This window comes from Odontesthes bonariensis, chromosome 3 (assembly GCF_027942865.1).
Source record: "Odontesthes bonariensis isolate fOdoBon6 chromosome 3, fOdoBon6.hap1, whole genome shotgun sequence".
Lineage (NCBI taxonomy): Eukaryota > Metazoa > Chordata > Actinopteri > Atheriniformes > Atherinopsidae > Odontesthes > Odontesthes bonariensis.
This window is the reverse complement of record NC_134508.1, coordinates 32,937,739-32,962,898: the sequence shown is the minus strand read 5'-3', so window position 1 is coordinate 32,962,898 and position 25,160 is coordinate 32,937,739. Positions and strand designations below refer to the sequence as shown.

The 25,160-nt window shown below is 39.6% G+C and overlaps 1 protein-coding gene across 2 annotated transcripts in view; it reads right to left on the bottom strand.

Moving 5' to 3' along the window:
- Nucleotides 1-16,438: 16,438 nt before the first annotated feature.
- Nucleotides 16,439-25,160, bottom strand: part of pacsin1b (protein kinase C and casein kinase substrate in neurons 1b) — a 40,682-nt gene continuing 31,960 nt past the window's right edge. For both annotated transcript variants that reach the window (XM_075461616.1, XM_075461617.1), the window contains exons 3-10: nt 24,672-24,828; nt 23,852-24,087; nt 22,826-22,981; nt 22,112-22,287; nt 21,911-22,031; nt 21,639-21,763; nt 21,124-21,320; nt 16,439-19,391 (exon numbers count right to left, since the gene is read on the bottom strand). In XM_075461616.1, coding sequence (XP_075317731.1) covers nt 19,282-19,391; nt 21,124-21,320; nt 21,639-21,763; nt 21,911-22,031; nt 22,112-22,287; nt 22,826-22,981; nt 23,852-24,087; nt 24,672-24,828 — 1,278 coding nt within the window. In that variant the 3' untranslated portion in view covers nt 16,439-19,281. The remainder of the gene's footprint in view (nt 19,392-21,123; nt 21,321-21,638; nt 21,764-21,910; nt 22,032-22,111; nt 22,288-22,825; nt 22,982-23,851; nt 24,088-24,671; nt 24,829-25,160) is intronic.

The following is a 25,160-nucleotide window of genomic DNA, read 5'->3' as shown; positions in this document are numbered from 1 at the left end:
AAACAGAATGATTTGTTTTGTCTTCATTTAATTGCAGAAAATTCTCTCTCATCCAGGTGTTTACTTCCTCCAGACACTGTCACCGGACGACTGCAGCCCAGCAGACGTACTGTGTCAGAGACGCATAAAGTTGTGTATCGTCTGCACAACTGTGATAATTGATGTTAAAGTTCTGTAATGTCTGACCCAAAGGGAGCATATACAAGTTAAACAGAAGAGGTCCAAGAATTGACCCCTGGGGGACTCCACAAGTCATGGCCACTCACTCAGATTCATAGCTGCCAATTGTAACAAAATAACTCCGGCCTTCTAAGTAGGACCTGAACCAGTTAACCCTTTAGAACACACCCCCTTTTTCAAACTTCATTTGCGAAATTGGCATACCCAACTTGAAAGTAGCAGAGATCCCACATGGTTGTAGATACATGCATATACTTGGTACCATTGGAAAGGTAACACTTCCAGGTTTATGCCTGAAGTGTCAATTGCATTGTTTTCAGTTGCAAATACCATGGCGTCACATACAGAGAAGATCACACTACTGTTAGTGCTGTGGAGAGTGTTGTTCTTCGTGGTTGGGCTCAAACGATAGCTGACGGTTTCAGCTTTCAAACGGTATGCGGCATTACAATTATATGTTTGTGTACATGCCGTATGACATCAATTTCGTTAAAAATTTGTAAACAAAATGGTGTCAGTGTCCCGTTCACGGGACAGTGTGTGTTAAGAGGTTAAGGACCGCTCCAGAAAGTCCAACCCAGTTTTCCAGCCTGTGCAACAGGATTATGTGATCTACAGTATCAAACGCAGCACTGAGGTCCAACAGAACCAGGACTGAAACATTACCAGAATTAGTATTCAACCTAATGTCGTTTAACACTTTGACCAGAGCTGTTTCAGTGCTGTGATGACGTCTGAAGCCTGATTGAAAGTTATCAAGACTTCCACTTTCATTCAGAAAGTCGTTGAGCTGGTTAAATACAACTTTCTCAATAATCTTAGATATAAAAGAGAGGTTAGACACAGGTCTGTAGTTGTTCATCATAGAGGTGTCTAGAGTTCTCTTCTTTAGGAGTGGCTTGATGGCAGCTGTCTTTAGTGACTTGGGAAAAATGCCTGATGCCAGTGAGCTGTTAACTATTCGTAGGAGATCACTTTCTACTGAGGTAAAAACAGTTTTTAAAAAGTCGGATGGTATTATGTCCAGAGTGCAAGTTGTTGATTTCAGATGCCGAACTGTTTCCTCTAGGATTTTTAAAACAACAATATCAAATTGTGACATAACATCAGAGTTATTTCATCAGTTGCAGTTTGGTAGTGGACTGACTTTTGTTCTGAAAATAAAACATATAATTAATGGACCAGCGCATAAGGCGAACCAGTTTGTCCCACTTGGTCCTTTCAAATGATAAATTGGAAAAAAGTAAATGTGTAGAGATGCAGAACACTGTCTCCATAATTTGAAATGACTTTACTAGCCTTTCATCTGTTGGCTGGGCATGTATTTGCTTTTGGGCGGCGTGGGGGTGTGGTGGTTAGCAATGCTGGCTCACAGCAAGAGGGTTCAACTCCCAGCTGGGACTTTTCTGTGTGGGGGCTTATTCTCCCCGTGTGTGCGTGGATACTCCGGCTTCCGACCACCTTCCATGTTAGGTTAACTGGTGATTCTAAAGTGGCCTTTGGAGTGTGAGTGTGAGTGTGCATGGTTGTTTGTCTCTGTGTTACCCTGTGATGGACTGGTGACCCATCCAGGGTGTTCCATGCCTCTTACCCAATGGCAGCTGGGACAGGCCCCAGTCCCTCTGTGACACTAAGCAGGTGATTAAGCAGGTTTAGAAAACATACAAATTAATATATTTGCTTTTTAATGACACGTTCAAGTCAGCATTCTGCTCCATCATTGCTCCTCAGACCAAATACAAAACACGCCATCGGCACCATCCCGACTTTTTTTCCCCAACATTTTCCTTAATACACAAATGTCTCTAAAATGGTACTGAATGGTACTCTTGTTCGCTATTTTGACCAGCAAATTTGTTACTGTGGTGTGGCAAAGATACCTTGTAAAACTGCAGATAATTGTGGACTTTCTCTACAAGCTTCTCTTCAAAACCACCATTTTTAAAAGTTTTTTATGCTACGATCATACATTCAGTCAAATTTGGCCCTACACTGCCCCTACTGGTCACATATTACAGTTTGCAAACCCATAGCTTTATTTTATTATTTTTTTTTAGATCTTTTGGCACAAGTAGCCTTTATTCTAAAGTTGAGAGGGAGTGGGGGCAGAGATAAAGGGGATGGCATGCAGCAAAGGGCCCAAGAAGGGACTCAAACCCAGTCTGACTGTGTCAAGGAGTTTCAGCCTCTGTACATAGGATGCCCATTCAGCCAAATGAGCTTCCGCCATAGTGTCACTTTCTGAAAGCAAGTGATGCTTCAAACAGACGCAGCATACGGACAGCCTTTATGAAAACAAAAAAAATGTAATTAAGATATAAGTAGGTATTTGTCTGAAGATGAGACATTAGTGAAAGCACAAAATCAGAGTCTGGACTTTAAAGTAACACTAGAGAATTCGGCAAATTATTTTGCTCTTTGGCTCCCCCTACAGCGTTCCCTTTCCTCACAACCATCTGAGGAGCCTGGGAGTCATAGATGTTTCGTCCGATTAGAAAATAATCAGAGCCAATCATTAATCGCTGGGTGGGACTTTGGATGAATGGGCGGCATTATGGCTGTCTGTTGCAAATGTTGCCTTTAATCCTGAGATTTTCTTTGCACATAAGACAATAATCGTTCACTGATCGCTCCTCGCTCCGTTTCATACTATCTGCCGCCATGGTGTTTGTTATGAAAGGCCAGGTGGTTGCATAGTGGTCCTGGTGTCACTCTGAGCTACGTCACGGGTTGAGTCATTGGGAGTGGCTGAAGTGGCGTGTCCGTCAAGATGACGGACAGATTCTTCATCCAATCACATGCACGAGTTTTAGAAAAAATAGCCCCATTTGAAATCATGTCGGTTGTGGGCTCGTCCCAGATGGTATGCGAATACCAGAGGGCGGGAGTCAGGTAAGTACATATACAGCTGTACATAAATTTGCTGTCATGCTGAAGAGATAACAAGGATACCATCAAATGCCCACAAAAATGTCAAACACCCCGGGTAGTTTCAGGCCCAGGAATATGCCAAACAAAAAGTCAGTGTACTTCAAAACAAAACAAAAGCACAGACTTCTCTAGTGTTGGTTTAAAGTGTTATACCAGACCTGCCACCACAAGAGACAACTTTGCACAGCATCACCAACATCAGGTTTGTATCAACTGTATAGAACTGTATCAACTGTATATTTAGATCAATAAAATGTTGTTTATTTTCATCAGAATCCACTGTCTTTGACAGTGTTTTTTTTCTGCTCCACTTCAGCACACTATAAACAATAGAAAGTAGAATGTAGAGGACGTAGGCTTGGCACCAGGACATGAGCCAAACTGCCTTTGCACAGGGTGTAGTCCAAACACTATACCCTGTGCGAAGGCAGTTTGGTGCCGTTATTTGCTGTCAACATCTATGTTCAAATGCTGATACGTTTGGCTCTAGATAGAGTTGTATTATCACCGCACATTGAAGGCATCTCGGCTCACCAACATATTTTCTTTGACCATTCACAAGTACAGCACAGCAGCCACAAGGTTCAGTGAGCTAGGTGAGATACAGGCATTAACTTTAGTATTTCAATACAGAAGTGGACTAACTACAATGGTGCTTTGATGTGTCACAGTAGACATTAGTGATGGGAAGTTCGGCTCTTTTCTGAGAGCCGGCTCTTTTGACTCGGCTCCCAAAGAAGAGCCAGGTCTTTCGACTCCCAAACGGCTCCTTATTTAGGATCTTTTGTAGCCTATATTTTACATTGACTTTGCAAAAAAAAATCATGGTTTATGTGTTGAAAACCCTTTTGCTTTCAGTGTTTTTATGAGAGACCTTATAATTGCCTAATTCTTTGCATTTATTCTGTGACAAAACCACTTTTACATTTGTTTATTTCAATTAAACTTTTTTATTGCACAAATTAACAATAAACTTCAAACAAATCCACAGAACAGAACCAAACTCAAGCTAACATTAATAATGTCCTCAATTAAACTTTTTTATTGCACAAATTAACAATAAACTTCAAACAAATCCACAGAACAGAACCAAACTCAAGCTAACATTAATAATGTCCTCAATTAAATTTTTTTATTGCACAAATGAACCAAAAAATTTCAAACAAATCCACAGAACAGAACCAAAACCAGAACCAAACTCCTTAATTCTCACGTGAATACCGCATGCTGGTCGCCATGCTGGCCAATCATAACAAAGCTCTGTCTTAACCAGAGCTGGGACTGAGCACTGAAAGTGAAACCTAAGCAGTGAATGGAAAAAAACTTGGAGTCAGCTCTCACTTGATGCGGGCCGGCTCTTCTGATTCACTTATAAAGAGCTGGCTCTCAGAGCCGATGCTTGTGCACATGACCCATCACTCAGGGCCGGCCCAAGCCTTTATGGGGCCTTAAGCAGAATTTCATTTGGGGCCCCCCTACCATCACCTCAGCTCCAGATGCCTCATTATTCCATAGGCTACGCTGTTATGTGTGTAACGGACCCACAATCATTAGCATTATTTGTAATCATCTTACATTATACAGGTGTCATTCTTGTTTTTAACCTTAAAGGGATAGCAAACTCATAAGTATGGTTTAATTAACTTCTACATAAAGAGTGATGTATAAGTATGGCTCATTAATTTAACTATTTGAAAGTAACATCAGTAGGCATTTATACTGCATTTATAGTAAACACGTTAAATAGTTAAATTTTTTTCAGATGTGCAATGGTGTGCTAAATGTTCAAAATCCAAATACAAAATAGAATCAAATGACATTCACATTATTTTACAGAAAAATAAAGTTGTAATCAAAATTAAATACTTAAATAATAAATACAATACTTAAATAATTGTGCCCAACGGTGGCAGCAGCCAACAGGAGGCATAAATTAACCTAGTATTAGTATTTTGTCAAAATTATTATTATTTTTTCTGGTGTAATACAATTTCGTTTAAATTATTCAATGTTATTTTAATTTCATCTATATATTTACTTTTTTTATCACAACGTCTCGTGCTCTCTGGGGCCCCCTGGTGGCGTGGGGGCCCTAAGCAACCACGTAGTTGGCATATGCCTTGGGCCGGCTCTGCCATCACTAGTAGACATATGAGCTGTACATAGATAAACTCACATATCACAAATTCTGTTTCGCTTCCACTTGGGGACAGTCTGATAAATATGTGAAGCAATCAGAGCTACGGGCCGTTAGAGCTATTGTTGGTCCTTCAGCTTTCTCTGCTTTTGAAAAGACGGCGTTGCAGCTGTTGTCTGAGCTTTTCACCAAAATGTAGTCATCAATTTGATCTTAAAGCTTGTGGTATGCTAGCCTGTTCACTACTTTATTTATCAGACTTCTTAGCACACATGCGGCCACTCTCCAAAATCCATGATAAAGATTAAAATGTTTCAATGTACTAAAGATATATACCAGAGAGGGGAAAAGAAAATACAATTCGAGTTTCGCACATCAATCAGAATTTACAGTGACTGCCATAGGAATAAATGGACTTTCAGGCCCCATCCACACGTAGCCGGGTATCTGCTAAAACGAATATATTTTTCTATGTTTGGACCTGTCATCCACATGAAAACGCATAAAAACGCATCGTAAACGAATGTTTTTAAAAACTCCGGGCAAAGTGAAGATTTTTGAAAACTCCGTTTATGCAGCTGCGTGTAGACAGAGATAACCGGAGTTTTGCGTTTTCGAACGTCACAATATGCGCCAAAACAACAACAAATCTGCTTTAAAGTCTAAAGTGCGACCTTTGTTTACTGAAGAAGCATGGATGCCTTCAGAACTGTGGTGGTTATTATTGTGCAGGCGCTGTTTACTGCCTTGATTTTACACGCCCAAGTCGTACTCCCAGAGGAATGGTGTGACAATTTCGCATGTCCCGGTCCTCACTCCAGTCGCTGTCGGAATTATTACGTCCTCATATCGATCGGGGCAGTCCACTGTCATGCGATCACCTGTCAGTGTGCTCAAGTGTAATGAGTTTGCAATATTCTTTAATGACAAAGTTCAAGGCATTAAAAATGCAATAATTTCCACAACACAAATAACTACTCTGCAGCCAGCTAGACACCTAGAGCTGACACATTTCACACCTGTTACTGACAAAACAGTCGAAGAGACCATCTGCAGTCTGAGTTCATCAACGTGCTGCCTTGATGAGTTGCCCACTAGATTCCTAAAGTCTGTGCTGAGCAGTTTGTTACCACAACTTGCTCATCTAGTCAACATCTCACTCCAGACTGGAACATTTCCACTTTGCCATTCTTAGGCAAAGTCCTAGAAAAAGTTGTATACCAACAGCTTAGTGACTTTCTCCTGTCTAACAATGCTTTTGATACTTTCCAATCAGGCTTTAGGCCCCACCACAGCACTGAGACAGCTCTGATCAAGGTGACAAATGACATCCGCCTGAACACAGATGCAAGTAGAGTCACAGTCTTAGTTCTGCTGGACCTGAGTGCTGCCTTTGACACAGTTGACCATGCGATCTTATTACAGAGGTTAGAAGACTGGGTGGGAATCTCTGGTCGTGCTTTAAACTGGTTCAAGTCCTATCTGGAGGACAGGAAATATTTTGTTGAAATTGGTAACTGTGTCTCAGACCAAATGGCTATGACCTGTGGGGTTCCCCAGGGGTCAATCCTGGGACCCGTATTGTTCAATCTGTACATGCTTCCACTAGGCCAGCTAATACGCAGCTATAATGTGTCCTACCACAATTATGCAGATGACACTCAGATCTACGTGTCACTGACGGCAGGAGAACACGGGCCTGTAGATACACTGTGTCGCTGCATCGAACAGATCAGTGTGTGGATGCAAAACAATTTCCTCCAGCTAAACTCAGACAAAACTGAAATCATTGTCTGTGGCCCACAGAAACAAAGAGACTCTCTCTCTAAAACCTAACTATCAAGTTAGAAGTCTCAGGGTAATATTGGACTCAGACCTGAACTTTAACAGCCACATTAAATCTGTAACAGCAGCAGCTTTTTACCATCTAAAAAACATTGCCAGAATCAAAGGAATAGTGTCTAAACCAGACTTAGAGAGACTGATCCATGCGTTTGTCTCCAGCAGGTTAGACTACTGTAACGGCCTGCTCACTGGGCTCTAAACGGGCTGTAAGACAGCTGCAGTACATCCAGAACGCTGCTGCTCGAGTCCTGACTAGAACCAGGAAATACGACCATATTAGTCCAGTGCTCAGGTCTCTGCACTGGCTTCCTGTCGCTCAGAGAATAGACTTTAAAACAGCTCTGCTTGTGTACAAGTCTCTTCATGGTCAAGCGCCAAAGTACATCTCTGACATGTTAGAGCCACATGAACCCACTGAGGCTCTGAGAACCTCAGGGAGGGGTCTCCTGCTGGTGCCCAGAGTCAGGACTAAACAAGGTGAGGCTGCGTTTCAGTTTTATGCCCCTAAAATCTGGAATAGTCTTCCAGAAGATGTGAGACAGGCCTCAACTCTGACAATGTTTAAATCCAGGCTGAAAACAGTTCTATTTAGCTGTGCATATGACACCTGAAAGTATTTTATCTGCACTCTTCACTTTTTAATGAATTAATGATTATTTTAATGGGTTTTAAATTTCTTTCTTTTTTAATTTCTTTCTTTTATTTTTTTTATTCCTTTTTAATGGTTTTATTGCCTTCTTGTGATTTTATGTAGCTGTAAAGCACTTTGAATTGCCCTGTGTATGAATTGTGCTCTATAAATAAAATTGCCTTGCCTTGCCTTGCCTTGCCTCAAAAAAGTTGCGTGCACACTTTATTATTTAGCTGACGAGGGCAGATTGCGCAAAACAGCAAATGCATTTGGGTTGTCAAGACAGGTGAAAACGCAGATGTTCGGTTATGTGTGGAAGGTGTTTTTTTTCGAAAACGAGGTAATGTGGATACAAATAATTTTATAAACGGAGGGGGTGAAATATTCGGTTTTAAAAATACCCGGCTACGTGTGTACATTGCCTCAGTCGACTCGCATACAAACAAACACAAAAGTGGAAACAAGGTGTGAAGGGGATTTAACACAAGATGCAATGGGAACTGGCTCTGCTTCCAAACCCATTTGGTCACAAGGTGGATGATATGGACCAACATAAGGGAGCAGCAACCCAGAATCAATAGTTGTATAACTAATTATTTTATTGAAAGAGAACAAAAGACCCAGCTGAGCCATAAAACTAAGAACGTCCCAAGAACAAAAGAATAAATGAGAAAACAACCTGACAGGGCGCAAAGACCAGAGCGGAGAACTAGAAACAACGATAAGGATCTGGCAAAGACAGTGAAACTACAAGGAAACTATATATGTGGGGAGAATGATTAGTGAATAAGTGCAGCTGAGGTTAATGAACACAGGTGAAGGCAGTGGAGTTATAAAACTGGACAGGAGGGAAACTTAGGAAGCTAGGGGTGAAAATATGAAACAAGAACAAAACTGAACTGAGGCAAGACGGGATGAGCTGATCAAAGTAAAAACTAACAAGGACAAAACAAAGTATAATCAAAGGATACCGAAGAAAGCTGATAACAAATCAACAAGACCAGAGAACCACCAGAGAAAAACTATGACCAAAAAGACACCAAGACTACAGGAAAAATCCTAATAAAAACAGATAGAAAAGCTCGAATAAACCACAACAAGAAAATCCAAACCAAAGCCCACAAAGTTCCTCAAACCATGACACATTTATGTCGATGAGCGACGCTTTCGTGACCTTCTGGTCAAAGACAATTACTAATTGTTCATGGGAATTGAAAGATAATTGTTTTTGTGCTGCCAGCAAAGGAATTTGATGACATAACATGAGTGTTAAGATTTAGATTGGAATTCCATCGTTGTTGTGGGCCAAGTAATGCATTCAACACTTTGAACATAATCTTTAAATGTTGAGAAAAACAACCCCTAGTGTTTACAGTGTTTAACTGGACAAGTTGTATTATTTGGATAATTGAATTGGTTATTTAATTTATGTATACTAATTGTGTTTGTCTGAACTTAAGGATGGTCTAGTAGCTGGCTGCCTAAAACCACCAGTTACGTAATCTTTTGATAAAATATCATTTCAAGTGGAAAAAGAAACAGACATTCTTCTTATTATAATTTCCTGATTATAAGATTATTAGATTATATATATAGATTATCTGATTATTTTGATAACATGCTCAATCTTCCTAACCAGGACTCATGTAGGTGGGTGATTCTTACATTGGTAAAGAGGTCAGGTGGTATAAAATCACAGGAACAGTTTTTTTTCATTGCATTTTTTTGGTAGCTTCCCTAGTTTACTTCCCATTTTAAACTATAACCAGCTGACCAATTCTGCTGGAAATGTCGTGGCAATTAGTACTTTGGACTGTCAGCAAATACAATATTTACCCTGTGTCTCTGAACAACTGTCAGGGAAAAAGCTAAATAAACAAAAGCCAACCCCAGAGTATACTTGGAGAAGTTAATAAAAGGTTTGCTTTAGCTTTTTATTGCAGGATTTCCCTTTTAGTCGTGTGAGGTCCGTGCCAGAAACAAAAGCTATAAGACTGTATTAAACAAGTTTCGCTCCCAGCTATTTTGTATGAGCATATAATTAAATGTTTTTTTTCATTCCTAATACAATCCAAATCCTATGTAGGCCCAACAGTTATGTAAAGGTAGGTGTTTGGTGTAAAGGAATCTTTCAATCTGTGTTTGGAGATAAGGCTCTCTTGCTGACAGCAGTTCTGTTGGTTGAACTAAATAACATCAGTTTGAGAAAGACTGTGGCTAACTCCAATAATGAAGACGATGGTGAAACCTCTACAAAAATGGCTGATCACTGATGACCTCTATTGGCAGCATCTGTTACTGACTTTACAGTGGAGATTCAGCACTGACCTGGAAATGACTCTTTATGAAAACAGAAGAAGCTCAGATTGTAAATTATTGTTAAATACTATAACAAGAATACCTTATTATTTTTTTTAATTAATTATCATTTATTTACATGCAGTTGTTACAGCGTCTCTGTCCAGAGTCATGCTAATTATAGTTTTGTGAGTCTTTTTTTCTCGAGTTAAATTATTTTAAATTAATAGTTTAAAAGATCATTTTACTTTTGAGAAAATTTGCTTTTTTATTCCCATTTTAACTTTTGACTCAATTACATACCGGCCAATACTAGTTATCTCACAGATTTTACATGAAGAAAGTAAAAATGGTCCATAATGACTGTGTGGAGGGTGGCTGGCAGCCACAGGTTGCACTGTAAAAGCTGGAAGTGTCCACAGACAGGAGGCGAGTTAAAAGCAAAGCAAGCATGAAGGATTTTAGTAAGCTCTGTTGGATCACCATAAGCCACCAGAACGGCCTCAAAGCATCTTGGAAATGACGCTGCAAGTTTCTGGAAGTTCATTCTTTCAGAAGATATCCTGACACTTGCTGTTTTGGTGATGTTTTTGCAAAAGTCCATTTTACACGTCAGTTAAATGTCTCAGCTCAAATGTCTATTTGAGCTGCTTTTCCTTTAGCAGGAATAACTGTTTCAATAGATCCAGGAAAGAGTTATACAAGATTTGTACAGTGGCTATGGGAAATTCCATTAATTCCAAAACCTGTTCCTGCTCCTTCATTCCAAAACATCCCCATTATGATGAATTATGTTAAGATCTGATGATTGGACAGTCCAGGTGTTCCACATCACCGCTAAGTTCTTTGTGCCAATTTTGAAACGTTTTAGCTCTGTGAATCTTCTCATTGTTGTCATGTAAGATGTCACCAACATAGAGAAAGAGTTTCACCCAAAATTGACAAGAAAACCCGAGGATATAGATGCTCAAACTATCACAGATCAAAGGTTTCTCTTGGCCTCTTCCATTTATAAATATGTTCTGAAAAAGGAAAAAAGAAAACAGCTATTTTTCCAGTTTATAACATGTAATATTCAACTGTACAACTCCCATTTGGAAATGAGAGATACCCTACCAGTTCACACTAGCCCTACGGGTATCCACCTCCACTCTGCTTTCATCAAACTGTATTATCTTATAATGAGTTGACAAGGTGTTGATTTAGCCCTACAGTCACTTCATGTAATATTAGTTATTTCTCAACAGTGTGTTTTGATGGTCTGCTGCGGTCTCTGTCAGTGTTTCAGCAGTTACACTTACCAGAGACAGCTCATCCTTGTTTTGGTACAGGTCATTGTCAACACATGTCATCAGTCACAAGGTGTTAAAAACGTGATACAAATGAACAGTTTGTTTGTTTTTTTGCTCTCTTTCCCACGAAGCTCCAGCAATTCACGCACCAACAATTCACCATCTTTGGAAGTGGTTTCAACATATACTGATGCCCACATCAGAAAAAGAAAAGGAAATGCTGCGGTTATTACAATAAATATGGGATGTTTGCGTTATTTTCTATGACTGAAATTCTTGTTCTATATCAATACACCCCCCCCCCCACCCCCCACACACACACACAGTAGAACAGAATTACTGAATAACTTCACTGTGTTCAGATTTCCATCTTCACCTGCTGAACTACTACAGTGCTAATTATTTATCAAAGTAGCTAAATTCGTAGCATTTTTACCTGGCAGGTAAATCTATCGATCGTACTACATAATAAATCATGTGCTCAGTACATGGTTCAGTATAACTTCACATGTTAGTGAATCCGGGATGAGTCAACAATTCCTTCAATTTGTCATGTTTCTATGACTTTGTATGATTAGTTCAAACCGCAATCAAATAAGTCATTCTAATTCATGCTCAGGTCAAACAAACACTAATGTAATCACATTAAATGTATTTCTTTTGGTAATAAATGTTTACACTGTTTAGATAAAAACATATATATATATATATATATATATATATATAGATCAGAGGTCTTCAACAGGGGGTCCGCGGAGGTACTGCAGGGGGGTCGCGAAATCTTTGGTTGATTAGACGATTTAAAAAAAAAAAAAAAAAACATTTAAATTTTTTTTTTTTTTTTTTTTTTTTTTTCAAACAGTTTTTTCTCACAAATTGTGTGCAAACATGTGCCATCCACAGTTGGTTTGAAGATTCATTGTCCCATCTACATGCAAACACTCTGGAGTCTAAATCCCGCCGGTGGGATTTTTTTACACATCTCCAAAAACACATCTGTAACTCTGTGAGTTTTTGTCATTGAAACATATAAGTGACACCATTAAAAACCTTGAAACTTCTAGTTTTCAAATATATATATATTAAAATAAATTATATAGGTGGCCCTTTTTAAAGAGAGTGAACAGAAATCTTTGGATTTTCTGTAGTCTCAGACTGCAGAAGCTTCCTCGGCCACACCTATTGCTATTCACATGTAAAGTACCAGGTGATTGAGTGGCTATTCACAGGTGAGAACACACCCCATTCAGCCAGCATGTGGGGGAAGGCAGCAATGTCCTACCAGTGACAGACAATTATCACATGGAGAGTGACAGGGGGGTGGGGTGGGGGGAATCAGGGGTGTTACACACCCATCTAATTTGTATTCAACTAACAGAGACACTGACTGGAGTTACAATGACTTTTTTACAGTTTGTGTGAAAACAAAAAAACATTTCTGACTGCACTTTTTACTTTTATGCAGCCAACACTTTTGTTTACAAGGTTCAACCTTCAAAAGTCTTGGCTAGATATATTTATAGTGTGTTTTCTTGCACTGTTTGAAGACCTCTAAAACTTGTTTTTTTGTACAGTTGTGTTTCCCCTCAATTTAAATAAAACTTGTTTGTATTACATTCACTTCACTCTCATATTGTTTTTTGTTAGGCTTTTCAGAATACAACCATATGTGTCACTTTTGCATAGATGTTTACAGTTAGTTGAAATACTTGAAAATGTCAAGGTGGTGACAGCTGCCTCAAAGTCTCTGAAAAGGCCTTAGACTCCAGGGGGTTAAAGTTCAAATCTGTGGATTATTTGAATAGCTCAGTGTTGTATGCAAGATGTTTGTTTATAAATGGCAGTGGCACGGCCACCCTGTACCTTGCACATGTTTAAAATAAAAACATGAATATATTAACCTGTGTATTATTTGAATAGCTTAGTATTGAATGTACAATAACAGAGGACCTATGTTTATACACGGCACTAGGCCCCGTTAAATATAAAACCCAATTGTATGCCATATAAATAGTAGGGGGTCCCTGCTCCAACTCTCCATCAGTTTGGGGGTCCCTGGCCTGTAAAACGTTGAAGACCCCTGATATAGATATCTGTGAGAAAAAGTATTGGTCAATGGCATTTTCTAATCCTACTGAAAACTCAAAAGGGGGTTCACAGCACATTCAACCGTTCCCACAGTGCTTGTTTGTACTTGCAACACTTCTCTCTGTCATTTTCACTCTCACACGCTGATAAAAGCACCCGGGGTGTTTTTAACACATGGACTGTCTGGGAATCACACCCCATAGCTTTTTATTGATGGATATCAACGCCACTTCCTGAGTCCTATCTTCATATCTGGATCACCTGTAGTTAACGACCCTTATTCGATGACTTAGTATGCGTGAACTAATCACATAAAGACAAAGTTACATGTCTTGTTAATAGTGTTACAATAGTGAACAAAAGAAATATCCTGCATTAACCTCTAAAATCCTCACGAGTGAAGCATTTGGTAATTAATATTTGTTATTTGCAAATGGTGATGGGCAGTTGGATTACAGTAACACGTCACTTTAATCCAATTACTTTTTTCAAGTAACGAGTAAAGTAAGGGATTACAATTGCAAAAACAGTTGTTAGATTACTGTTACTTGTCACACCCATGGACTCACGTTTTTAGTTTCATGTTTTAGGTCATGTTTGTGTGTCACTCCATGTTTAGTTTTTGCCATTTTAGTTTCCCTGCACTTTGGTTATCAGTTTCACTCACTTCACCTGTGTTTTTTCCCTCAGCTGCACTCACTCCCCAATCACTCTCACTCCCTATTTAGTTTCCTGCCTCCCCTTTCAGTTTTACGGGATCTTTGTTTAAAGCAGGGGTCTTCAACGTTTTACAGGCCAGGGACCCCCAAACTGATGGAGAGTTGGAGCAGGGACCCCCTACTATTTATATGGCATACAATTGGGTTTTATATTTAACGGGGCCTAGTGCCGTGTATAAACATAGGTCCTCTGTTATTGTACATTCAATACTAAGCTATTCAAATAATACACAGGTTAATATATTCATGTTTTTATTTTAAACATGTGCAAGGTACAGGGTGGTCGTGCCACTGCCATTTATAAACAAACATCTTGCATACAACACTGAGCTATTCAAATAATCCACAGATTTGAACTTTAACCCCCTGGAGTCTAAGGCCTTTTCAGAGACTTTGAGGCAGCTGTCATCACCTTGACATTTTCAAGTATTTCAACTAACTGTAAACATCTATGCAAAAGTGACACATATGGTTGTATTCTGAAAAGCCTAACAAAAAACAATATGAGAGTGAAGTGAATGTAATACAAACAAGTTTTATTTAAATTGAGGGGAAACACAACTGTACAAAAAAACAAGTTTTAGAGGTCTTCAAACAGTGCAAGAAAACACACTATAAATATATCTAGCCAAGACTTTTGAAGGTTGAACCTTGTAAACAAAAGTGTTGGCTGCATAAAAGTAAAAAGTGCAGTCAGATATGTTTTTTTGTTTTCACACAAACTGTAAAAAAGTCATTGTAACTCCAGTCAGTGTCTCTGTTAGTTGAATACAAATTAGATGGGTGTGTAACACCCCTGATTCCCCCCACCCCACCCCCCTGTCACTCTCCATGTGATAATTGTCTGTCACTGGTAGGACATTGCTGCCTTCCCCCACATGCTGGCTGAATGGGGTGTGTTCTCACCTGTGAATAGCCACTCAATCACCTGGTACTTTACATGTGAATAGCGATAGGTGTGGCCAAGGAAGCTTCTGCAGTCTGAGACTACAGAAAATCCAAAGATTTCTGTTCACTCTCTTTAAAAAGGGCCACCTATATAATTTATTTTAATATATATATATTTGAAAACTAGAAGTTTCAAGGTTTTTAATGGTGTCACTTATATGTTTCAATGACAAAAACTCACAGAGTTACAGATGTGTTTTTGGAGATGTGTAAAAAAATCCCACCGGCGGGATTTAGACTCCAGAGTGTTTGCATGTAGATGGGACAATGAATCCTCAAACCAACTGGATGGCACATGTTTGCACACAATTTGTGAGAAAAAACTGTTTGAAAAAAAAAAAAAAAAATTTAATGTTTTTTTTTTTTTTTTTTTTAAATCGTCTAATCAACCAAAGATTTCGCGACCCCCCTGCAGTACCTCCGCGGACCCCCTGTTGAAGACCTCTGGTTTAAAGTCAAGTTGGTAAACCCATGCCATGCTACCATGTTCCACGTCGTTCTTTCAAGCTAAGTATTTATCCATGCCGTGTTAAGTTCTTTGTTTTGTTTTTGTCCACAGCTACGTTTTTCCGGCTCAGCCGCGTTTTATGTTGGTACTTTGTTTTTGTTTAATAAATTTACCTTCTTTTGAAAAGTCCGCATCCGTGTCCTCCCTTCCACACCCTCAACTTGACATAACTTTCCCGCAGCCTACGTTACTAAACCGTGATTTTGTTTGTGAGTGTCTCATAGCAATCACGTATGAGCAGTGCAACGTCAGTGCGTGTGTAGATCAACAAGAGATAACATGGAGAGAGCAGGGCCCTGCAGCGTTTAATGCTTGGAAGTACCGACATTACTTTGAGTTTGACTTGGTAAAAAGTGACAAAAACATTAGCGCCCGCTGTACACTCTGCGTGGGAAGAATTTTTTTATCTACAGTGAAAAATTCCACCTCAAATTTGAGCAAGCCGGCACAGGGATGTGAAACTCATTGAGGACCCCTAGATTCCCCCCCCCCGCTGCGGCTGCCACATCCAATTCCACCTGGCAAACCTCCGACGGCCCCTCTCCTGCCAAACAGGTGAGAATAGACAGCAACAGCTGTTTTGAAAGAGAGACCGTTTCATTTGATTCAATTCTATATGATAGAATATGCAGAAAGGATAGAATTAGACTGAAAGTACTCAGGTTGTGCATCATGTTTTTGAAAAGTAATTATTAAAGTAACTAATTACTTTTGAAAATAAGTAATCAGTACAGTAACTGGATTACTTTCTTGGAGAAGTTACCAGTAATCTATAACTAATTATACTAATCATGGATGCTAATATTTCTTCCTCTGCCAACCCTGACTGGTTGTGTGATGAATGACTGAGGAGGGAGAACTAAATGAAAGATCATGGGCTTCCGGTGTTTCGTTATTAACCTCTCCGATTTTTTTTTGAAAGGTAATTCATGCAAACTGGTTGAATGGAACAGAGTAAATTTAGTTGAGGAGAGCATCAGTATAATTTTGAGGTACTTCATCCTCGATCTTTAAGCTCACAGCTAAAACTTTATATGCAGTTTTTCAGTTTATAGAATGGAATGAAAATCAAATATACTCGACAATAATCAAATATTTAATATTCTGTCACTTCCTGAAGCAATTATTTCAACACATCTGGTACTTTTGTTCTGCTTTTACTGCACGGGGCTTCTTATTTCTGAATCACACCACATGACGCATTTAAAAGGTGCAGCATTGTGTGGGCACTGATGACTATCTTTGAATTTTACCCCACATTTTTATTTTCCGAGACTCATTTGTGTCTTCAGTTTTCTGATGACATCTTTTATTTGTTGTTTATGTAGATGAACAGGCACTACAGTTTGGAAATTACAGCACTATGCATAAAAAAAGAAAGCCCTCTGGTTCTCTAAACATTTTCCTCAACATTGCAGCATGGGCAACAGACAGAAGAAATAGGAGCGTTTCAGCATTCTTAAATATAATTTCCTGGCCTTGAGGAGCTTCACAGTTGATGTAAACGGTCTTGTTCTGTTTAAAAAACAAAGTCTTTACATCATATGATCTTCAATCAGTCAAACAGGGTCTGCGTCACGTTGGTGTAAACTGATCTGGATGAGCCGGAGTCAGATTCTGTGGAGGCGAACTCTTTCATTGAGTTGAAGGTGATGGTCCAGAGTCTCTCCAGTGGCAAGTTAGCGATGTTGTTAAGGCCATATATATACATATTCTACCACTCTGAATCAAGCGTTAACAGAAGCCACACACAAATACAAAGACACATTCAGAGGCATAAACACAACAGGAGACATTTCCCTTGTGTGTAAAAAAAATTATTTTGCCCTTGCAGCAGAAAAGTCGACCATCTCATCAATATTTCAAAGACATATCCTCTTTCTGCTTTTCTAATTTGAGCTTTCTGTCTGCATCGGTAAGAGAACACCGGCATGCCTGCCTGACAAAAGAGGAATCTTCACCAGCACGTGCAGTCAAACCAATCCCCGCCTGCACTGCAACATGCACACTTGCTGAAGAAAAAATATTTAAATAGAAAGACGCTAAATTTAATAAAGCCTGCATTCATCCCGATAGTGTAGGAGTTCTAATTGAATTAATATTCAGCCAATAATTGCTGGGAACAAATCAAGGCCATGCGCTGGATCGGTTCAGTAAAGTGTGTGGGAGCGTCAGCATGCATATAATCACAGAGATTAGAGCTGAGAGTCACGGACATTCACCCAGAGTAAACAAGTCTCATTAACTGCAGAGATAAATAAATTAAAACCCTGCTTGTGAAATGAAGCTAATCTCCATATGAAAGAGCTGCGAGGTAATATTTCCCAGCAGGTTTAGCTTGTGGCCTCTGCATCATCAACACATGAACAGAAGAGGCAAATAAACGGAGGCTGACAGATATAACAGGCACGTTGTCGTAGACGGCTGGGCCAGCGGAGGTTAATGTAAACAATCCTTGCAGTGTTTGGTGGAGTATACATTTCCATTTCAAAGATGAGCTCTGCTGAGGGTGACTGTTTTTTTTTTTTTGTTTTTTTTTAACAGAGGGTGAGCTGTCTTTTATCTTGTCAAAATGCTAATACAGTAACATGTGGTGGAGCAGAGCAGAAAAAAAACAGTCAGTGCATTACAGGAACAGTTCAGCATTCTGGGAAAGTATGCTTTTCTTGTTCTTTCCTACAGTTTGATGGGAAGATTGATGCAAAACCCCTTCTGCTCAAACATCACAAAGAGGTTTTAGAGAGGCTTTCGTGCTCTAACGCACTCCGTTTGAATCAAGCTACCAAACCGAATGTCATGAGACCGGGTGGAGAGTTTTGCTGGATACTGGAAAGATTTGCAAGATCATTATCATGCGAGGATTGTGCTATGTCCAAACGCAATCAATCAGGGTTAAGGTGTAAAGATAATCACTGTTCTGAGTGGTTGTGCTTGGTTCGACTGACTTTGATAGCTGCTTCATCCAATCACCCGGTAACTGTCTAAAGCCACTCCCTTCCCTCCAGAAGGCTCTGTGGGATAATCATCTGTTGGGTCAGCCAAGGAGAGCTAGTGAAGAAAGAACCCACCAAATTTTGGTGCTGCAGATGTTAATTATGTGTCCTCCTCTGGTGCTAGTGCAGGCAGTTTTTTTTAAGGATGAGTAAGACCACCTGTTGATGTTGGGCTAAACTAACCATCTGCAGGTGGTACCTTCACGTATACCTGCAGCCATGAAAGGGGTTCAGACCTTCTCATCCAACTCTATCGATGAAAGCAAATATGTTTCCAAAAATGTCGAACTATTCCTTTCAGGCTAAACATGTGGAGTAAATACTATGGAAGAAAACACTGTATTCAATGAGGAAACAAACTGTACAAGCATCCAGGCTGTAAAAAAGGGATTAAAATATGTACATGAAATGCAGAATGCATGGCTCATTCTCGCTGCCCAGGCACAACTGATGATACCATGACATTCAGATGAGAGAGCACACTGTGTGGCAGGTTAGCATCATAACAGATATCAAACACAGCGACACACAGAGAAGACAGAGTCTGCTGGATCTTGAACAGTGTTCTCCATGATGAAGATGAAGACAGCTCACTGCAACTGACATGAAGAGGAAGCCTTGCTTTGAAGTCTCTGGCAATGCGCAGTTATGACCGGACGGTTCAGTCTGGGTTTCCACCTCCGACGAGGCAAGCGTCCTCTGCTGGAACACTTAGATCAGCTCCACGTAATTGGCTGGGTAAAGACCCAGCCGACCGCTGTCTAGACGACCTTTACACCAGCCCTGTTCGTCCTCCTCTTCCAGCATCGTAAGCTCATCACCTTTAATGATAAAGAGAGACAAAAACATCCAGCAGGAGGAGATAATGTGAAACACGCCTAACACTGATCATACAGCTGCTTCAGTAAAACTCTGGTTGATTTAGTGTATTTGCCCCTGAAGTGAGTATTCTTTCTCTACTAAATTCACATTCTGCACCTCTGTTGTAGGAATTCAGGGTAACATGGAGCTGCAAATAACAGACTTCTCCTCATATTTTCACATCTTTCTTCCAGCCCTGTCCTCTCTGTATAAGCTGATTGGGAGACTTCTGCTTTGTTTCTTTTTTTTCTGCTCCATTTTGGTAATACTTCCATTCAGTGGTGCTGCTGTTGCATCAGTGAGCAGAATAAAAACAATCCCGGCAGAAATCAGATGATCGGTTCCAGACACCAGAGACTGATGGAAGGAGATATGAGCCGTATCTGTCCGCTGTCTTTATTGACATCGGAAGATTGCCGGATGAGCTAATGGTGAAGAATTCAAGAGGACATCAGTGACTGTGCTGTTACATCTCTTAAGACAAGGAATCTTATTAGTTTTCAGATGATCAATACATTCCTGTATTGTTCCATTGTGCTTTTTAAATTATTGTGAGATTTTACAGCTTTTATTAAAGATGCTCGAATGTTTCAAGTCTAATGTCCAGACAGTCATCTTCACGCATGTAAACACAGCAGCACATGAGTGTGTGGAAATTAGGCCCAAACGCAGTTAACAAAAAGGCAGGAGGCTAATTTCTGTCTTCTTTAACTGTAACAATAAAAAAAAAACTAAAGTTTAAAAAAAGATTATGTACAATCATGTATCATGTTATTTAGAAAGTTGCAGCTCATCCTCTTTTTGCTTTATGCAATCTGCGTGCTTATATCGTACTTTTTCAACCAAATCTACTTACTGTTAGTGTGACTCATAGGTCACAATGATGGAAAACTCACACTTGCTTCCCTTTCCATACTAACATGCAAGATGCGCAGTGTTGATTTATGTCGCTCATAATAAATATAAATTATGACTTTGTTACAAAACAAAACCAAGTATATCTTATAATAGAAATTTATTTTCCAAATCTTTATTGTCAGACATGCTTTGGCAAATGAACTTCAGCAATCCTTCATTTACATACATGTTTATTTCCAGCCATGTAACAATTAGGTTTAGCAAACTAATTCAGTTGTTATTGAAATTGTTATTGTCTTATTTTCAGATATCAGTTTCAGCTTCTCTGCTAGCCTGCTGAGTTAGCTTTCACACAGTCTTAATGCAAGTTGTTGGAGCTAAGTCAACACAAGACTTAAAATCTTACGAAATGAAATCAAAAATGAAAAAATAGATTTAAAAGAATTATATTATTATAGAAAAATAACAACTTCTGTTATTAGATACAGACTACTTTGTAGAGTTTTTTCACAAAATCCAAAGCAACAGTGGAAGCAGAATCTGTTTGCAAAAGAAACCCAGATGGTTTAATATCATCAAAAATTTGTGTTTAAGCCAATTATGGAAATTGAAGAGAGCGCTGTTCTCTTAAAACAGCAAATTATGTGAAGCTTAAGAAATGTTTGTCATCTCGTAAGGATATAACCTGTGATTTTGATGCTCAATATATATGATTACACAAGCGCAAACACATCTTTCACTCCCTTTACCATGGCGCCCACGCATAAAACAAAAGCTTGCGGAGTACTACATTGATGTCATGTTGCATATCAACAGTCCGCTGTTACATGTCACCTGCTTTGAAGCTCAGCTCGTCCTGCTCTTGGCCTTCATAGTCGTACAACGCCTTGACTCTCACACCTTTCACCATATCTTCATCAAAGGGGTTCGGCCCTCCGTTGGTGTCACTGGCTGAGTTTGGGGCCGACTGGTCCTCGTCCGACCACTCTGTGGAGCCCGTGTACGCCTGCGTCTTCTCGTAGCTGCTCACACTGAATGCACAATGAAGCACATTAGCCATCCTTCTTTCTCTGAACTGATACCTTCTGTGCTGGCACTTTAACAGCGACTGTGCAGTGAAAGTATCACATGGGACTATGACGCTATTGTCTACGACTGTATTATACATAGTACATGCGACTACTATATATTTACAATCATTTGCACTGTTGTTAGTGGTACATGTCTAGCAGTAGTGATTAAAGTTTGTGGTATGAGAGAAAAATCTGGACACAGCAGAAATGTAGGTGAAGATGATTGAGTTAGATCATCTCTATTGGTTACGATGTAAAACCATTGATCATATTTACCTTCCGCTGTCTCCAGCTTGAGCATGGTCCACTGCTGTGGTGATATTAGTCAGCATGACTCCATCGTTAAGTCTCTTTGACTTTTCTCTCTTGGAGATGCTGTGACTAAGGTCTGCGTTGTACTCCTGCAAAAACAACCAGACAAAACATGTTTAGACTTGGGATTCATAATTTCCTCAAATGTGAGGACATTACATTTTATTAAATTTTATCCAGTCTCCAGTGAAAATCTAGTTACTTAAAATCTTTACAGAGTTTTACTAATTCAGTACCTCAAACTGTGGCCAGTTCATGTGCATGCCAGGACCTTGGATGTTTCGGAACAACTTAAGATCCTCTTGTGGGCTGGCTGATGTGAGGATGTTTTCAAGTTCTCTGTACACCGTAGCATATCTGTGGGCAGACAGGAAGAATTTACAGCATCTGTAATGATTGGTTGATGGCTGCCTCATTATGTTAACAGCTTGCCAAACCTTTGGTTCTCTGTGAGGTTGATGTGGTGTTTGACACCCAACAGCACATCCCTGAGGAAGCTCAGCCTCTTATCTTCAAACTGCTGGCACTGCTCGAACACCTGCTCCATGTTTTCCATATACTGAGGAGTGCACTTGTTCAGCTCATCCAGAGCCTTCTCATACTTCTCTCTTGCCTATGTGATAGCACACACAAACAAAACTCTGAGCAAAATATTGTCGTATTTTCCAAAGAGGACCAAAACCAACAGTCAATCTTTAATCATCATAAACCATCATCAAAAAGCTGTTTTCTGGTTAGAATATTAATTTTCTGTGCATATCAGTGCACTGTGAGGCTATGTTCCTTCACCACCATCGAAACAAGAACTATTATTTATTTTCAGTCAATCCAACATATGCTATCCTGCAGCCAGAAACGATTCACAAAAATTTGACTTCAGTTTGAGTTGAATTTCTAATACTGTAAGTTTATGAATGAGCCTTTTTTAAAAGAAGATTTTTTTGCTAAATTCTTTAGTGATTAACCTATTAACCTAAAATGTATTGGACAAATGGGCTCACTGATACCAGAAGAATCAGAGTTCAGGAGCGTGATGCTTCGTGCAGTAAAAATTTCCCCCTGCATTTGCCTTTGGCTTGACTGTAGGAAATAACCTTTGCATATTAATGATCTCACGGAGCCATTCGAGCTGCAGCGGTTGATGTTCTTACCTTCTGTGAGTCCTGTTTGCACTTGTCTACTTTCTCCTGGTGTTTCTTCTGCTGGTCAGCTGTCACAGAGGGATCTGCCTTACTGTTAGCCTCTCTGGTGGTGGCCATCTTCTCCTCTTTACAGGCCATGTGGTACAACTTCTTGGCAGCCTCAAGCTGAGCAGGACGAATAACAAAAAGCACTTGATCAAAACTAAGCTGGATTTATGCCTTCGAGAGACAACTTCAGGTCCAAATCTTAGCGTCGTATAGGTAGTTAGTGTTCTATAGGCCAAAGAATGGCTTTGAGTTTGTATTACAGCTTCTGATTGGGCTGATATAGTGAGTGACATTTGGAGCTGGTGCACTCTTAATCCGTAGTGAAAGTTGTCTGTGAAAACAAACCGCTATTCTTTTTCTTTTAATTCAAATATCAATATGGTGAAAATATGGGCACAATTACACATATTAGGGAACTTTGAAATTGAAATACATCAGATGGGGTAGATATTGTGTGAGTTAAATTTGGAGGTGGTGTCCAAACAGCCCGAAGTGAAAGCTGCCTGTGGATCCCAGTAGTTTCCTTTTAATATGAAAATGACTGTCCAGGAAAATACATTCCACATTTGCTTTAAATTTGAATTGCAACACTAGATTTGGTTGTTATGATATCAGTGATGTGGTGTATTCTTGGAACTCTGGAAACAAGGACTTCCAATTTAACATCAGTCTGAGAGTACAGCCAGGCTAGCGTCGATATGAGATTTCAAATTTCATTTTGTGAAAAATATAATATGCTCTTGCTTGTTGAAGAATGCATTTGAATAAGTAATTTGAAGTGATGATGAAAGATTCACAAAGTCAGTTTTGCTAGACATATCTGTGACAATAACTGATATATCGACTCCTCAACTAAACACGGAACAGTGACATGTTTTCTCAGAAACAATGCCCTGATTATCATTCAAAACTTATTAGACATCTTTTTATAAGTTTAGGTAAATAGACCCTTTTAAAATGAGCGTTTAACAGTATGTGGTCGCTCACCTCTTTCAGCTTCTTGGCCCAGGGTTTCTGAGCCTTCTTAAAGCCCTCTTCTGCCTCTTTGGTCTCCTTGAATCCTCCCATCATCTGCTTGTGGTACGAGTCTTTCTGCCAGCTCTTCACCTTCTCAAAGTCCACATTGATCAGGTTGTTCTTCATATCCAGGTGAAGGTCGCTGACCTTTTCTGCCTCTGTCATCATCGCCATCCAAGCTCGCTCCACTGTGCCATACTGGGGCCCTGGTGGCAGAATTAAGCCAGAATGAGGCACTTAAGCTTTGTTTCAAGACATAAAACATACATAATGATATGTGGGGGAGTATTAAGCATTTTAAACTGTTGACTTCTTATACATCATGAAATAAATTCTGCAGCGTTATGTCAAGCCCAAACCTAAAACTGTCAACACATTGAAACTGTCTGAGTTTATATGAGGACAGAAAAGACAACAACAGCCTGAATCCAACAAAGAACTGTGCAACACTGTCAAATGAACTGTTTGCACATTGAAAATCAAGACTACACTCCACACCAGGCTTCTGTTTAAACAGCAGCCGGCTGAGTCAGTAATCAGCTGGCAGCAATGCAGCAGCTCTACTTTGATGCTGTGACTGACTGATGAAGTGGCTGTATGCTGGAAGCAAACACCACTGCTGCTCAGGCTGATTCCAGAACACACTGCCAGACCCAAGAAATACGATGACGACAACACACACCAGATGAAAACGACGCAAGCTTCTTTATTTCCCTACAGTGGCAGACACTTTTACACAGCACTATGCATTCTTAAAAAAAAAAAAAAAAAAAAAAAAAGAACTGCTTACCTTTGTCTATCAGCTGCCTCCATCTCTTGGACCAGTCAGTCAGTTGCTGTGAGTAGGCTCTCTCAATTTTGGCACGCTCCTGGATGCAGCTCATCATGTCATTACAGAGCCGATGACCGTCGTCAATCCGTTTCACTGTTCGTTTGTAGTTCCCAACCTAAAACAAACATGGCCCCATTGCATTACATTCACTGCAATGTGTCAGGTAGACACATTACTACCTGCTAAGTACACATAATTCACTTTACTGTTACTTTCTATTAGCTTCACTTGTAAGTCAAACTACCTGCATTTAAAGAGACAATGTTTGAGACGGTTATGTGGTCTTTTCAATTATAATGTGTTGTAAAGGTCCCGCATGCATGATTTAGTGATATCTAGTTAACGGAGGTGCATTTGGATATAAATGGCTCACTGTAAAATAAAGAAAATGTGATGACTGATTCTTATTTTAAGGCAACTGTACACAGATGAAAACATAGTAGTGAT